This window comes from Bacillus rossius, chromosome 1 (genome assembly GCF_032445375.1).
Source record: "Bacillus rossius redtenbacheri isolate Brsri chromosome 1, Brsri_v3, whole genome shotgun sequence".
Lineage (NCBI taxonomy): Eukaryota > Metazoa > Arthropoda > Insecta > Phasmatodea > Bacillidae > Bacillus > Bacillus rossius.
In genome coordinates this window covers 74,110,029-74,126,583 of record NC_086330.1, presented here as the reverse complement: position 1 = coordinate 74,126,583, position 16,555 = coordinate 74,110,029, and the positions used below count along the sequence as shown (strand labels likewise).

The 16,555-nt window shown below is 40.4% G+C and overlaps 1 protein-coding gene across 1 annotated transcript in view; it reads left to right on the top strand.

Moving 5' to 3' along the window:
- LOC134537772 (beta-1,3-glucan-binding protein 1-like) overlaps positions 1-16,555 on the top strand; it is a 68,168-nt gene that overhangs the window by 27,082 nt on the left and 24,531 nt on the right. Inside the window, exons 3-4 of the mRNA XM_063378555.1 lie at positions 12,321-12,548; positions 14,846-15,051. Coding sequence (XP_063234625.1) covers positions 12,321-12,548; positions 14,846-15,051 — 434 coding nt within the window. The remainder of the gene's footprint in view (positions 1-12,320; positions 12,549-14,845; positions 15,052-16,555) is intronic.

Sequence of the window (16,555 nt, the reverse complement as noted above, 5' to 3'; positions counted from 1 at the left end):
GATTGTTTTATAAGTAGTGACTATTATTTAGGTAATATATATTTTATTTAAGTGATTATGTAACGTTATTTTTTCCAGTAAATAAACAACTTAATACTTTAACAGTAATTATAGCAGAATTTAGTTTATTTACGAACTGAAACTTATATACCATTTTCTGGAATTTTTTAGCTCATCTCCATTCTGTAAGGCTAGCTGCTCTGTACGTTACATGTGAATATACATGGAATAATTTTTTCCCTCGTCAATATGGAATTTAACATCACTCCCCTTTTATTATCAAACGATAATTTTCACAATTCATGGCCGATAATAACTTTATAACATTTGTTATTTGATAACTGCAACACTGCACGAGTAAACAGAAGTAAGAGTGAGAAAGAAGTATTTAAACGTTACACATCCGTATTTAAGTTAATAAGGAAGCAAACGCGTCTCTTTAATAACTAATCAAGAGGCATATTTTAACTAAATAATTCACTGCCAAAATACTGATTATACTAAATATAAGCCGAGAAATGTATGTGGTTCAATTAGCTGTAGGATAAATTTCATAGTTCTATCTCCGAGATTTTTCATTTGTGTCATTAAATTTTTTTTTTCTTTTTTACCTGGTTGATGCCTTTACTAAATAAAATAGTCTTTAAGAGTTTTAATATGATTCGATCGTTCATTTGATGTTGATCCGTTTATTAGCTGTGGCGCTTTGGGTTTTTAGGGCGCAGTGTTATAGCGGCAACAGAAATACATCATTTGTGAAATTTTATTCTGTTTTCACGTTTGTTGTATGGGAGCCCCCCTTAAATATTTGTTTTATTTTAATTTAATAATTTATTTTTAAATTGAAATTAGAATAAACACTTTTGGAAAATGGTAATGTATGGGTGGGGTGTTATCTATTTGCATTATATTCACGTATATTATTTTTATAGATTTTTTCATGGATATTTTATGTATTTAGGTTAGCAAATTATTCAAACATGTTTGAGAGATCACTTCTATAGTCATTAATTGATAATTACTAAAACATATGTTGCTCTGCTTTATTGTTAATATCACTTACGTAAAAATAAAGTGTATAACATACGAGCTTAATATCCAGAGAAGACTTGTTTCGGTTGACCTCTAGCGCAAAATTCTTAAATTAAATTCACGGGCCCCCCCTGGAAATCCTACAGATTTGCGCCCATGCTTCCAGCTCATCAACCCTACCCTGGATAGTCTCGTCTGTGTTCAGTCGTCTCTGGCAAGGAGTGGACAAGTTTGCAAACTCAAATATAAATTTATTTTAGTAGCACGCGTCTTACGAAAAGGAAATATATCCAAGAAAGGCATGTCGGACAACCTACTGTCACCACACAAAAGTTAACATGATGCAATGCGTGGTGCAACTGTGTTTAGTCGCTGTGATGTCACTTTTATATCACTCGTGCAATGAGGCAAGTTGTGGAATGCTAAAAAAATAAGGGGAACGCAGGGGAGGGTAGAGGGAAGACGGCAGTCATTGTTTTTACTATTTTATATTATATATATATTCCGTTCAATAAATTATAACATGTATCTTCACGGGGTGGGGTGTTTAAAATTTTATGAAGATAACGATTTTACGAATGCAATCCAAGCGACCGTGAGCGTACGTAAAATCGAGATTCCAGTGTAAATTGCTTCCGAGTCTACTGAAGGTAGCGGAATCCTTATCCCTTTAAACACTTTTGAAGGGGAAAAAGTGGTTTTCCTCTAAATTCAAAATTCCAAATTTTACGTTGTAGACTTTTCTGAACAATAATTCTTATTTGAGTAACTTTAAAGGTGTTAGCTTACCTTAAAATTTGTGAATATTCTGAGCGGATGTGACGAATGAGGAAAACTAAGAAACACTACATAATAACAATGGTTTTTATCTTTACACTTTTCACTGATTTATTTACACTTAAGTTATCTTTACTGACTGAATACACTAAACTAAATCTAGACCAGATGCATAAAACTGTAGACCTAAAGACTATTGAAAAATCTGTTTTGAGATGTTATTTGTGAACATACACATTATTATGACGAAAAAGTAGCAAAACATTTCGCCGTCTACAAGTACATGTCAACTGTCGCGTCGTCTAACTCTGACTTGTCTAAATCTGTTGTGTTGTGTTATCGCGCGAGCTTGGGTAGGAATACGAAGGGGAATGACTCGCCACGGGCGTTGCGCTTGAACAGCGTTTTCTCCCTGTTCACAACACCTTATATCGCAGCAGCAGAAACTAATGCTTCAACTAACATAAAAAATGAAGTAGACATGTAAAAAACGATATACAATAATATCTTCGTGTTGAACCACTTCTACATAATACCGAATTTAAATAATTTTCTTTAAAGTAAAACACCTGACTACACTATATTTTTTTTCCTTCCCTGAAAGCTAGGGGGGGGCCACGGCCCCCCCCTGCCCCCGGGTATGGGCGCCCTTGATTAGTAGTAGTATATAATAGGGGCTCCGAGATCAGGCCTTAAGGCTGTGGTGCCGGTGCCGGTGTCCGCCATCTTGGATTCTGACGTCACGGCGGCCATCTTGGATTGTGACGTCACGGGCGGCCATCTTGGATGAGCGTAACGGGACACATCGTAACGGGACATAACGTAACGGGACATATCGTAACGGGAAATAACGTAACGGGACAAGTAGATCACGGCGGCCATTTTGGATCCGCCATCTTGGATCCGCCATTTTGGATGACGTCATTGTGTTCTAGAAAATTCCGGTGATGTGTTTTCCGCCATATTGGATGATGACGTCACCGTTGCAATTTTTGTTACGGCCGCCATCTTGAAATTTGACCTTGACCTTGAAATTTGACCTTGACCTTGAAATTTGACCTTGACCTTGAAATTTGACCTTGACCTTGAACTTTGACCTTGACCTTGAAATTTGACCTTGACCTTGAAATTTGACCTTGACCTTGAACTTTGACCTTGACCTTGAAATTTGACCTTGACCTTGAACTTTGACCTTGACCTTGAAATTTGACCTTGACTTTGAAATTTGACCTTGACCTTGAAATTTGACTTTGTCCTTGTCGACCATCATGGACCCGACATTTAATGTTCAGTACATGCTACCAGGAGCGACCAACTGCTGGAGTACGTCATCTTGTGTGTGTACTCATATTATAGAGTACATTTACATCTGGTTAATTTTATTTTAACCTGCTACAGTGCAGTAATCATTTATTACCGAGGTGCCCCCCGCCATCTTGAAATTCGGACGCCATCTTGAAATCATGTAATAATGTAGCTAGAAAAGCGGGAAAAAATCCAAAATTCATCAAAAAAATCACTCATTAAGGGGCCCGCCTACCTGGGCACACATACGGTGTGCAGAGCTTCAGGAAAAACAACGCGATTTCAAAACTACTCAAGATATCCGAGTGGGGCCTATTTACGAATAGCATTTAAGAGTTCGCTGAGGACCGAAAAGTACTTTTAATTTCGGATTAAGTTTTTAAACTGTATTTTTAGAAGCGTTAAAATGCGTAAAACGCGTGTTTTCAGAGTAATTTTTAGGCATAAAACAATCAGTACAGATTCTTGAAAGCACTTAAGGGGCTTGCATAACAGCTTTATCTTCATTTCCCGGCCATATAATGTTACGGTCACCGCTCAAATTTCACAGTTATCCTGTGACGACGAGACGAATGCGCGCCAGTTCAGAGACTTGCGCTTAGAGGCTATACCGCGCTGGAAGCACCAGCGAGCGTCGCGCTTATCATCCCGCCTCACTAACACACATACACCCCTGACGAGGCGGGCCCCTTAACTTACAAATCAAATCGATGGATCCCTGTCCACGGTTCGATTCTTGACCAGTGACAGTTGTAACTAATTATTAAATAAATGTTAGGTTCTGTTTTCCATTACCTTTCGCGGAGTTTATTAATCATTCGCTCTACGAAAAACAACTCAAGTCAATATACCTGACCAACGAATTAAATCAGTGCCGATTAGCCTATTATGAAAGTCTAATTTTTCAATAATCTGAATAACATATAAGCCGTTCATGTACAAAGCCACACATATAGATCAATTGTCTTCAGTCCATAAGACCGAGTCATGACATTATCAGACGTATAGGCTAGTCATTTCAGGACCACATGAACTTCGTCGTTATCTAATTATATTCTATTGATCCAACGTGACATTTTTTAAACATACTAAAGGACCAAGTAACCTTGAAAAATATTTTAGTAACACCAAGAGGTTTTAAATTAGTAAATATTCAATCACTACATTTTGTACTACGCGCAATCAACAAAAGGGAAGCACTGACAACGAAAAGACAGCACCACCAACGAAAAGGCAGCACATTTGGAAGCACCGACAACGAAAAGGCAGCACATTTGGAAGCACCGTCATCGAAAAGGCAGCACATTTGGAAGCACCGACAACGTAAAGGCAGCACATTTGGAAGCACCGACAACGAAAAGGCAGCACATTTGGAAGCACCGACAACAAAAAAGCAGCACATTTGGAAGCACCGACTACGAAAAGGCAGCACATTTGGAAGCACCGTCATCGAAAAGGCAGCACATTTGGAAGCACCGACAACGAAAAGGCAGCACATTTGGAAGCACCGACAACGAAAAGGCAGCACATTTGGAAGCACCGACAACGAAAAGGCAGCACATTTGGAAGCACCGACTACGAAAAGGCAGCACATTTGGAAGCACCGACAACGAAAAGGCAGCACATTTGGAAGCACCGTCATCAAAAAGGCAGCACATTTGGAAGCACCGACAACGAAAAGGCAGCACATTTGTAAGCACCGACAGCGAAAAGGCAGCACATTTGGAAGCACCGACAACAAAAAGGCAGCACATTTGGAAGCACCGACAACGAAAAGGCAGCACATTTGGAAGCACCGACAACGAAAAGGCAGCACATTTGGAAGCACCGACTACGAAAAGGCAGCACATTTGGAAGCACCGACTACGAAAAGGCAGCACATTTGGAAGCACCGACAACGAAAAGGCAGCACATTTGGAAGCACCGACAACGAAAAGGCAGCACATTTGGAAGCACCGACAACGAAAAGGCAGCACATTTGGAAGCACCGACAACGAAAAGGCAGCACATTTGGAAGCACCGACTACGAAAAGGCAGCACATTGGGAAGCACCGACTACGAAAAGGCAGCACATTTGGAAGCACCGACAACGAAAAGGCAGCACATTTGGAAGCACCGACAACGAAAAGGCAGCACATTTGGAAGCACCGACAACGAAAAGGCAGCACATTTGGAAGCACCGACAACGAAAAGGCAGCACATTTGGAAGCACCGACAACGAAAAGGCAGCACATTGGAAGCACCGACAACGAAAAGGCAGCACATTTGGAAGCACCGCCAACGAAAAGGCAGCACATTTTGGATGCATCATCGAATAAGGAAGCACATTTGGAAGCTCCATCAACTAAAAAAGGCAAAAAGGAAGCACAAGTTACGAGATCTAAGTCTTAGTAAGAAATCATAATACAAGAAATAAAAACATTACATTCTTATAATTTAAATTATTTATTTTATTGCTTTACATTATACAAATGCAAGTAAAACAAGTCAATATTGTATGTAGCCAACATTCCTCAGTTCCTTGAGTATGAAGGATATTTCTTTGATGTACGAATAGTTTCCTGCACAAAGCGAACCATGTAGTAGTCTTAGCCGGTCAACCAATATGTTTGGATCTTTCCATGATGTGTAATCATTCTCTTCTACCACCATCTTCCTTGCACCTTTATAATAAATATTATGATCTCTGGTGTCTTCCGTTTTACCACCAACCTCAGGGTAACTTTCATGTTTGAGACGGTGATCATCACAAGCTTGATCAGATTTATTTAATATATCACGTCGTTTCCATCGTTTCGGTCTCAGGACACCGCCCCATTCTTCGATCTTGGCAGCTTTAGGTGCTTCATCATAGTCTATGTCTTTGTCAACAGCCTCAGAGTCACTGTAACAATCACCGTAGAAGGAATCGTCTTCACCCAATTTACCGTAATAATTCGATGTTGATGATGTTGAAGTGTCTTCATCGTCTTCGTGCTTCCTTTTTAGGAGTCCATCATTTTTACAAAGTAGGAAAGATCTACTTGAATTCGGCTGGAATATATTCTCACTTTTCACGTTAAGGATTCTTCCATTGTCTTCATTCTTCCGTAAATCATCAACCTTCTTCAATTTAAGTTCTTTGTCGAGATCGGAAGAGCCAAGAAAATTATTGTCGTAATGCAGATCACTCTTCCTTAGGCTAGTAGATTCATCGTTGTCCTCTAGCTTGTACGCAGGCTTGGCGCTACAAGTTCTGCCATGTCTTTTTAGGCTCTCTCTCCGTGTAAACGACTTGCTACATCGAACACAACTTATCATATTGCGCAGTGAATTTTTAACACAGTCATTCTTCTCGTGTTGTCTTTTATTCTTTCTCAAGATAAATTCTTTACTGCAAAACTTACACCTACGTTCTTTTGAAACAGCGTCAGATCCCAAATCGGAATTCATATTAGTTACTGAGACTAATGCCAGATACCAATTGAGTGTTTTAAATTAGATTCAATACTTAAATAGAAATTTTTTCATATTTCATCAGCGAGAATTAATATATTTCATGCAAAAGTACTTTATGCATGTTGTTCTGCTTTTCAACAACAGATATCGCCACATGTCGCTTGCAGGTAAATAATATTTAGTTATTTTATGCGGGATGCGGGATGCTCACTAACGATCGCAAAAGAAGGATGGCTTCGTTAGACTCCAAGGAAAAGGAAGTTCGTCTTGCATGTTGGTGCTCCACAGATGTCTCATAGCGTAATATTAATTTGACTGAGTAATGATATTTGTTAATTCCACCTGATAAAAATATTGCAAGTTTTGATTTAGTAGCAGAAATTATCGAATTAAATGTAACTCCAAATAAAATGACATGTCTCATTAGAACAAAAAAAAATCCATGCAGAGAGCGGTTTCTCAGAATAGTCAGATACACTTGAAGAAACCACAGGAATGATTGCAAGAACACGGGAAAAACCATCATAATATTGGCAAGAATAATCAGAAGCACACGAAGAAAACCGCCACAAGTTTTCTTTGATATCATTAAAATACAAAAAAAAAATAATAAAAAATAAAAACGAAAAAAAATTCAAACATTCTGCTAGCTTGTGAACTTCTCATTGTGCTCCTGATTATTCTTGACAATATTTTGATGGTTTTTCCCGTGTTCTTGCAATCATTCCTGTGGTTTCTTCAAGTGTTTCTGACTATTCTGAGAAACCGCTCTCTGCATGGATTTTTTTTTGTTCTAATGAGACATGTCATTTTATTTGGAGTTACATTTAATTCGATAATTTCTGCTACTAAATCAAAACTTGCAATATTTTTATCAGGTGGAATTAACAAATATCATTACTCAGTCAAATTAATATTACGCTATGAGACATCTGTGGAGCACCAACATGCAAGACGAACTTCCTTTTCCTTGGAGTCTAACGAAGCCATCCTTCTTTTGCGATCGTTAGTGAGCATCCCGAATCCCGCATAAAATAACTAAATATTATTTACCTGCAAGCGACATGTGGCGATATCTGTTGTTGAAAAGCAGAACTACATGCATAAAGTACTTTTGCATGAGATATATTAATTCTCGCTGATGAAATATGAAAAAATTTCTATTTAAGTATTGAATCTAATTTAAAACACTCAATTGGTATCTGGCATTAGTCTCAGTAACTAATATGAATTCCGATTTGGGATCTGACGCTGTTTCAAAAGAACGTAGGTGTAAGTTTTGCAGTAAAGAATTTATCTTGAGAAAGAATAAAAGACAACACGAGAAGAATGATTGTGTTAAAAATTCACTGCGCAATATGATAAGTTGTGTTCGATGTAGCAAGTCGTTTACACGGAGAGAGAGCCTAAAAAGACATGGCAGAACTTGTAGCGCCAAGCCTGCGTACAAGCTAGAGGACAACGATGAATCTACTAGCCTAAGGAAGAGTGATCTGCATTACGACAATAATTTTCTTGGCTCTTCCGATCTCGACAAAGAACTTAAATTGAAGAAGGTTGATGATTTACGGAAGAATGAAGACAATGGAAGAATCCTTAACGTGAAAAGTGAGAATATATTCCAGCCGAATTCAAGTAGATCTTTCCTACTTTGTAAAAATGATGGACTCCTAAAAAGGAAGCACGAAGACGATGAAGACACTTCAACATCATCAACATCGAATTATTACGGTAAATTGGGTGAAGACGATTCCTTCTACGGTGATTGTTACAGTGACTCTGAGGCTGTTGACAAAGACATAGACTATGATGAAGCACCTAAAGCTGCCAAGATCGAAGAATGTGGCGGTGTCCTGAGACCGAAACGATGGAAACGACGTGATATATTAAATAAATCTGATCAAGCTTGTGATGATCACCGTCTCAAACATGAAAGTTACCCTGAGGTTGGTGGTAAAACGGAAGACACCAGAGATCATAATATTTATTATAAAGGTGCAAGGAAGATGGTGGTAGAAGAGAATGATTACACATCATGGAAAGATCCAAACATATTGGTTGACCGGCTAAGACTACTACATGGTTCGCTTTGTGCAGGAAACTATTCGTACATCAAAGAAATATCCTTCATACTCAAGGAACTGAGGAATGTTGGCTACATACAATATTGACTTGTTTTACTTGCATTTGTATAATGTAAAGCAATAAAATAAATAATTTAAATTATAAGAATGTAATGTTTTTATTTCTTGTATTATGATTTCTTACTAAGACTTAGATCTCGTAACTTGTGCTTCCTTTTTGCCTTTTTTAGTTGATGGAGCTTCCAAATGTGCTTCCTTATTCGATGATGCATCCAAAATGTGCTGCCTTTTCGTTGGCGGTGCTTCCAAATGTGCTGCCTTTTCGTTGTCGGTGCTTCCAAATGTGCTGCCTTTTCGTTGTCGGTGCTTCCAAATGTGCTGCCTTTTCGTTGTCGGTGCTTCCAAATGTGCTGCCTTTTCGTAGTCGGTGCTTCCCAATGTGCTGCCTTTTCGTAGTCGGTGCTTCCAAATGTGCTGCCTTTTCGTTGTCGGTGCTTCCAAATGTGCTGCCTTTTCGTTGTCGGTGCTTACAAATTTGCTGCCTTTTCGTTGTCGGTGCTTCCAAATGTGCTGCCTTTTCGTTGTCGGTGCTTCCAAATGTGCTGCCTTTTCGTAGTCGGTGCTTCCAAATGTGCTACCTTTTCGTAGTCGGTGCTTCCAAATGTGCTGCCTTTTCGTTGTCGGTGCTTCCAAATGTGCTGCCTTTTTGTTGTCGGTGCTTCCAAATGTGCTGCCTTTTCGTTGTCGGTGCTTCCAAATGTGCTGCCTTTTCGTTGTCGGTGCTTCCAAATGTGCTGCCTTTTCGATGACGGTGCTTCCAAATGTGCTGCCTTTTCGTTGTCGGTGCTTCCAAATGTGCTGCCTTTTCGTAGTCGGTGCTTCCAAATGTGCTGCCTTTTCGTTGTCGGTGCTTCCAAATGTGCTGCCTTTTCGTTGTCGGTGCTTCCAAATGTGCTGCCTTTTCGTTGTCGGTGCTTCCAAATGTGCTGCCTTTTCGATGACGGTGCTTCCAAATGTGCTTCCTTTTCGTAGTCGGTGCTTCCAAATGTGCTGCCTTTTCGTTGTCGGTGCTTCCAAATGTGCTGCCTTTTCGTTGTCGGTGCTTCCAAATGTGCTGCCTTTTCGTTGTCGGTGCTTCCAAATGTGCTGCCTTTTCGTTGTCGGTGCTTCCAAATGTGCTGCCTTTTCGATGACGGTGCTTCCAAATGTGCTGCCTTTTCGTAGTCGGTGCTTCCAAATGTGCTGCTTTTTCGTTGTCGGTGCTTCCAAATGTGCTGCCTTTTCGTTGTCGGTGCTTCCAAATGTGCTGCCTTTACGTTGTCGGTGCTTCCAAATGTGCTGCCTTTTCGATGACGGTGCTTCCAAATGTGCTGCCTTTTCGTTGTCGGTGCTTCCAAATGTGCTGCCTTTTCGTTGGTGGTGCTGTCTTTTCGTTGTCAGTGCTTCCCTTTTGTTGATTGCGCGTAGTACAAAATGTAGTGATTGAATATTTACTAATTTAAAACCTCTTGGTGTTACTAAAATATTTTTCAAGGTTACTTGGTCCTTTAGTATGTTTAAAAAATGTCACGTTGGATCAATAGAATATAATTAGATAACGACGAAGTTCATGTGGTCCTGAAATGACTAGCCTATACGTCTGATAATGTCATGACTCGGTCTTATGGACTGAAGACAATTGATCTATATGTGTGGCTTTGTACATGAACGGCTTATATGTTATTCAGATTATTGAAAAATTAGACTTTCATAATAGGCTAATCGGCACTGATTTAATTCGTTGGTCAGGTATATTGACTTGAGTTGTTTTTCGTAGAGCGAATGATTAATAAACTCCGCGAAAGGTAATGGAAAACAGAACCTAACATTTATTTAATAATTAGTTACAACTGTCACTGGTCAAGAATCGAACCGTGGACAGGGATCCATCGATTCGATTTGTAAGTTAATGAGTGATTTTTTTGATGAATTTTGGATTTTTTCCCGCTTTTCTAGCTACATTATTACATGATTTCAAGATGGCGTCCGAATTTCAAGATGGCGGGGGGCACCTCTGTAATAAATGATTACTGCACTGTAGCAGGTTAAAATAAAATTAACCAGATGTAAATGTACTCTATAATATGAGTACACACACAAGATGACGTACTCCAGCAGTTGGTCGCTCCTGGTAGCATGTACTGAACATTAAATGTCGGGTCCATGATGGTCGACAAGGACAAAGTCAAATTTCAAGGTCAAGGTCAAATTTCAAAGTCAAGGTCAAATTTCAAGGTCAAGGTCAAAGTTCAAGGTCAAGGTTAAAGTTCAAGGTCAAGGTCAAAGTTCAAGGTCAAGGTCAAAGTTCAAGGTCAAGGTCAAATTTCAAGGTCAAGGTCAAAGTTCAAGGTCAAGGTCAAATTTCAAGGTCAAGGTCAAATTTCAAGGTCAAGGTCAAATGTCAAGGTCAAGGTCAAATTTCAAGGTCAAGGTCAAATGTCAAGGTCAAGGTCAAATTTCAAGATGGCGGCCGTAACAAAAATTGCAACGGTGACGTCATCATCCAATATGGCGGAAAACACATCACCGGAATTTTCTAGAACACAATGACGTCATCCAAAATGGCGGATCCAAGATGGCGGATCCAAAATGGCCGCCGTGATCTACTTGTCCCGTTACGTTATTTCCCGTTACGATATGTCCCGTTACGTTATGTCCCGTTACGATGTGTCCCGTTACGCTCATCCAAGATGGCCGCCGTGACGTCACAATCCAAGATGGCCGCCGTGACGTCAGAATCCAAGATGGCGGACACCGGCACCGGCACCACAGCCTTAAGGCCTGATCTCGGAGCCCCTATTATATACTACTATTAGTAATTAATAAAACTGTAATAAAACCTAATTGTGCTATTCCTTACGATCCCAGTTCTCCCCACATAGATATTACAGTAAGCAATTTAGTACGACGATATATTGCTAGGAAGGTTCATGACAGCGGGCGATAAAAATGTGTCGGGAACACAATTCTCACTACTACAGTTACAAATATGAGCTCAAGTGAGGAAGACGTAGTGGTTTATTGGTTCGGGTGTAGAATGAGAAGAAAAAAAAACTGGGTACATCCCTACAATCTTGCCAACGTGCACCATAGCTTGGCTGTTGTGTCTCGAGAACTGTCTCAATATGAATCAAAATTCAGGGAGTTTTATCGAATTAATCCTGAAAACTTTCATATCTTAAAAGCCTAGTGTCACGAACCCTTGAAAAAAAATATATATATACACACTTCAGGAAGGCTATTTCTCCAGATGAAGTGCGCATAACGATAATTTATCTCCTTGAAAATATCGATGTTTCGGGTTATCATAATACCGAAACTTTCAACTTTGTTCTTAATCAATATAAATTTATTATTTAAGTATATGAACCACTGTGTTCCTAATATATATCGTATTTAAATTGAAATAACCTAAAATTAATTCAACTTTTACTAGAAAAAATTCAACTTAGTACTTAATATTTCAATGTTTATTATCCTGTTTTGAATTTAATTTAAACATATTATTTATTTTGTTTTGGTATCATCGAAACAAGATATCGAAAAAAAAAAATTAACGGTATTAATATATCGATGCCAACGTATCGATTTTTGAACCTGAAAAATGTATATAGAGATATATCGATAGGTATATTTTTCGCGCAGACGAGCCCGGCGTGCAGCTGTTCGCCTTCCACGGCAACGTGAACAAGCCCATGGAGGGGCTGGAGGGCGGCCACCTCTCCAGGGACATCCTCAAGCCGAAGAACGGCCGCTGGGTGTTCGAGGACCCTCGCGTGCGCCTCAAGCTCAACGACACCATCTACTTCTGGCTGTACGTGCAGGTGGACGGCCTGGGCTACCGCCGCGACGACCAGAAGTGGACCGTCACCGGTGAGCCTGGCTTGGCCCGATCAGTTGTCTACAACTCACGTAGTTTCGGTTCCCTGCAAGAATTTCCGAAGATTTCCGAAGTTTTGCATTTTGGTATAAACGCCACTTCAGCCGCTAAATCAGAAGTTTCCAATGAAAACAAGCATGTTGTGACTGACCTAACCTAACCTAACCCTTCGATTTTTTTTAAATTTCAATTTTTGAGAGAAATCCGAAGTTGCACGAACGTGGTAGGGAACCGAAACTACATGAGTTGTAGGCTTCCCGTCTACCTAATGGTTTTTCTATTTTTCTATCAAACACGAGGCGTGTTTTTTTAAAAAGTAGTTCTGTTTTGAAATTAGGCCGCTACAGCGCTGCGGTAAGCATTGTGCGCATGCGGGCTGTGTACCTACATTTGTTGACAAGCCTCTCTTTTCTATGGTTGACAAGCCACAGACGCCATTATGGAAACATTCGACCTTGTTTACATTGGTTTGTGTTTAAAATACCTCCGCCGAATGTGAAATACGCGCTGTAATTCGTTTTCTTAGTGCTAAAGACGTGACAGCGGCTGAAAATTCATATTCAGATCAGTGAAGTGTAAGGGAAAAAATTCATTATGACCAATGGAATGGTACGTAATTGGGTTAAGCACGAATGTTTATGATGAGGAACGAAGTGGGTGACCTTCTGTCATTTCTGAAGATTTGGTGCAGAAAGTTGACGAGAAAGTGAAACACGCGTTTTACGATTTCGTCGTTATCTGAATGTTTTATCCATACACTGATCTGACGATGAATTTCAGCCGCTGTCATGTCTTTAGCACTAAGAAAACGAATCATCACAGCGCGTATTTCACGGTCGCCGAGATTCTCAGTCGGCGGAGACATTTTAAATACTCACAAACTGATATAAACACGGTAGAATTTAATGTAGAAACACAGCCCGCATGTAAGGAAGGCCGACTCAGCACTGGTGTGCCTAATTTCAAAACGGTACTTAAAAAAATGCCCCGTATAGTAATGATCACAGGCTTTCGTGGTCATTTTCACCCACTTCGGTCGAAGCTGCAGTCACAAACATCACTATAACAATCTTTTCCAGGATACTGTTTCCCATATGATGGCGAATGACTAGAACTGTGTTAATACTGTGAATATAAATTATTTTACAATCTTAGGAAGCATATCAGCGTGTATTCTCTGCTTTACTTAGCCAGTGAATCGACGTGCTTTAAAATAAATGTTACGTCTTCTGGAAAAAAAAAAATCTTCTTGCTCTGATAACATGAACCTGTCACGAAAAAATTAGGATGATTCCAAAAGAATATCACTTTGTCTTGCTCCGAAAGTCACTGGTTGAGCCACCGAAACTGTGGCCGTGACGCAACGACGCATGCTCGCTCTGGCACGCACAGCCGCTTGGCTGTCGGTAACCCGCCACTCGCTGCTCGTCACTGGCTACTCGCTGCTCGCCATAGGCGTGCCTACAGGGGGGGGGGGGGGGCCAGGTGGGCCATGGCCCCCCCTAATATAATCACTCAGATCGGCTTTTTCTCTAATGCATTCGTTAATATTCGTATATACCTGGCACTGTGACACTCAAACTGTTTTTCAGTGTTGCAGCGTGCTAATTAACAATATTTTGAAACATTTTATCGTTCTGGAAATACAGCTGCCTTAGTTTATTTAAAAAACTTGGTCCCTTAAAATGGCCAAGCAAAAAAAAAATAAAATTAAGAGGTTTGTTAAAGTTCTGTTGTCTGAATTGCTGTGTTTGCATTCACTAAAAAGAAGTTCATTTCAAGGTAGATCTGGACCAAGCTATTGGAAAATTCGAGGGGGGAAAATGTGTAAGTACCCTTTAAACATTGTCTATGAAAAATAAAACAACATATTTTCAAGATTTTTAAAATTATACGGATATAAATATTAACTTGATACTGCACAAAAATATAAACACGGCAATGAGTGAATGTATTTAGGCTATTTAACATTCTAAATTCAGCTTCTGATCTAAAAATTTAGCAGGGCCCCCCCCCTAATTTAAATGTCTGGGCACGCCTATGCTGCTCGCTGCTCGCTGCAGGCCTCCACGCGCCGCCGCCTCTGATCATCAGCCACCCACGAACCTCCCAGAGCAGTAGAGTTATTAAGATATATTTCATTGTGTTAGTGTTGCAATTAATAACGTCGAGCACATCATGCCTTACCCCGGTGTTCGAGGCCAGCTTCATTCACGTCGAAGTGGGTGCTAGAAGCGACTGAAGCACGGAGGTCGGTCCAGGTGATGGAGCGTCGGTGGGCTGTCCGTAGGTTTCGTGGACCCTGACACACCGCCCGCCCCCGGGCCGGCGCCCACCCCCGCCCCCAAGCCCACTCCCGCCCCCCAACAGTGCGGCGCCACCGCCACCCGCGTCAAAGGCCAGCCCAGCTGCCAGGGAAAACTCATCTTCGAGGACAACTTCGACGGCCTGGACCTCGCCAAGTGGGCGTACGACGTCCGCATCGCCGGCAGCCCGGTGAGTGCCACGGGTACACGTCATTTGTCCTTTAGTCGTTTATCCTAATGTAGTTTGCCCTATCATCGTTTATCGTAATGGCGTTTTTCTATAATCATTTCCTAATGTAGTTTGTCGTATAGTCGTTTATCCTAAAGTGGTTTGACCTATAATCGTTTGTCCAAATGTAGAATGTCCTATAGTCATTTGTCCTAATGTAGTTTATCCAGTTAATCATTTAGCATAATGTAATTTTTTTAGTTAATCGTTTATCCTAATGTAGTTTGCCCTAAAATAGTTTATCCTAATGTAGCACTCGAACTCAAAAAGCGCGGTGGTCACTAAGGGCGACATTGGTTTGAGCATGACTCGCTACTTAGCCTATTAGCACTAGGCATATAACTGGTGTGTAGTCTTTGCATAGGTGATGCGCCTCCATGGGACTTTAAGTGGATACCCTAGAATTTTAAGGTGGAATATAAAATATAAAGTCTCAATGGCCGTTTCTACACTTCTTACAATTCTGTTCACCAAATTATTCATGCTTAAAAACGACCATGTGAACACCTTTTGAACATTTTTCACTGTCAAGAAAATTCATGCTAATTGCGAAACCACGAAATGAAAATAATCTGTAAAAGTGCAAATGTTCTTAAAGGTTCTTAAATGTTCTTAAATATTATTAATCTATGTAGACAGTCCGTGTCATCTGCGGCCAAGCAGCGAGCTACTCGTAGTGCAGGAGTGTGAGTCATGCTGGGTTTTGGATCGCACCACGATCTCGTCAGACGAGCGCGACCTTAGCGACCACGACCTCGCCAGAGAGCGCGATGACTTTGTTACCTTGACCTTCAAGGACCCCTACAGTAAGTAGATACCTAGAAAATTCACAGGTTAATTTGGTTACAAGTTAGAATGCAAATATTTATCAGGTACCGTGCCTAATATGGCACAGTTTTCTAAGAAACACTCACATCCACATGAGATCTCGATCTCCACAGACTAGTCTCAGGACCTTCTAGAAGGAGGGGCAAGTGAAGGGTCAAAATCCCTAGGCCCGGTTGAGTTTCGAGATTATTTTCAATGCTTGTGTAGTTGGGTTCACCTTTGTTAGGATGAATATGTTTCAAGGCTATTAATTAATTAATTAATGTTAGTTACTGTTGGCACACCAAACACAAATAGGTTAAGTAATATGTATATATTACTAGTAGTATATGAATGTATGTCCGAGATCAGGCTTCAGGCTGTGGATTGAAGATTGTCGGTCCGCCATCTTGGATTGTGACGTCACGGCAGCCATCTTGGATTGTGACGTCACGGCGGCCATCTTGGATGAGCGTAACAGGACACAGAGTAACGGGACATAACGTAACGGGACAAGTATATCACGGCGGCCATCTTGGATCCGCCATCTTGGATCCGCCATTTTGGATGACGTCATTGTGTGTTCTAGAAAATTCCGGTGATGTGTTTTCCGCCATTTTGAATGATGACGTCACCATTGCAATTTTCGTTACGGCCG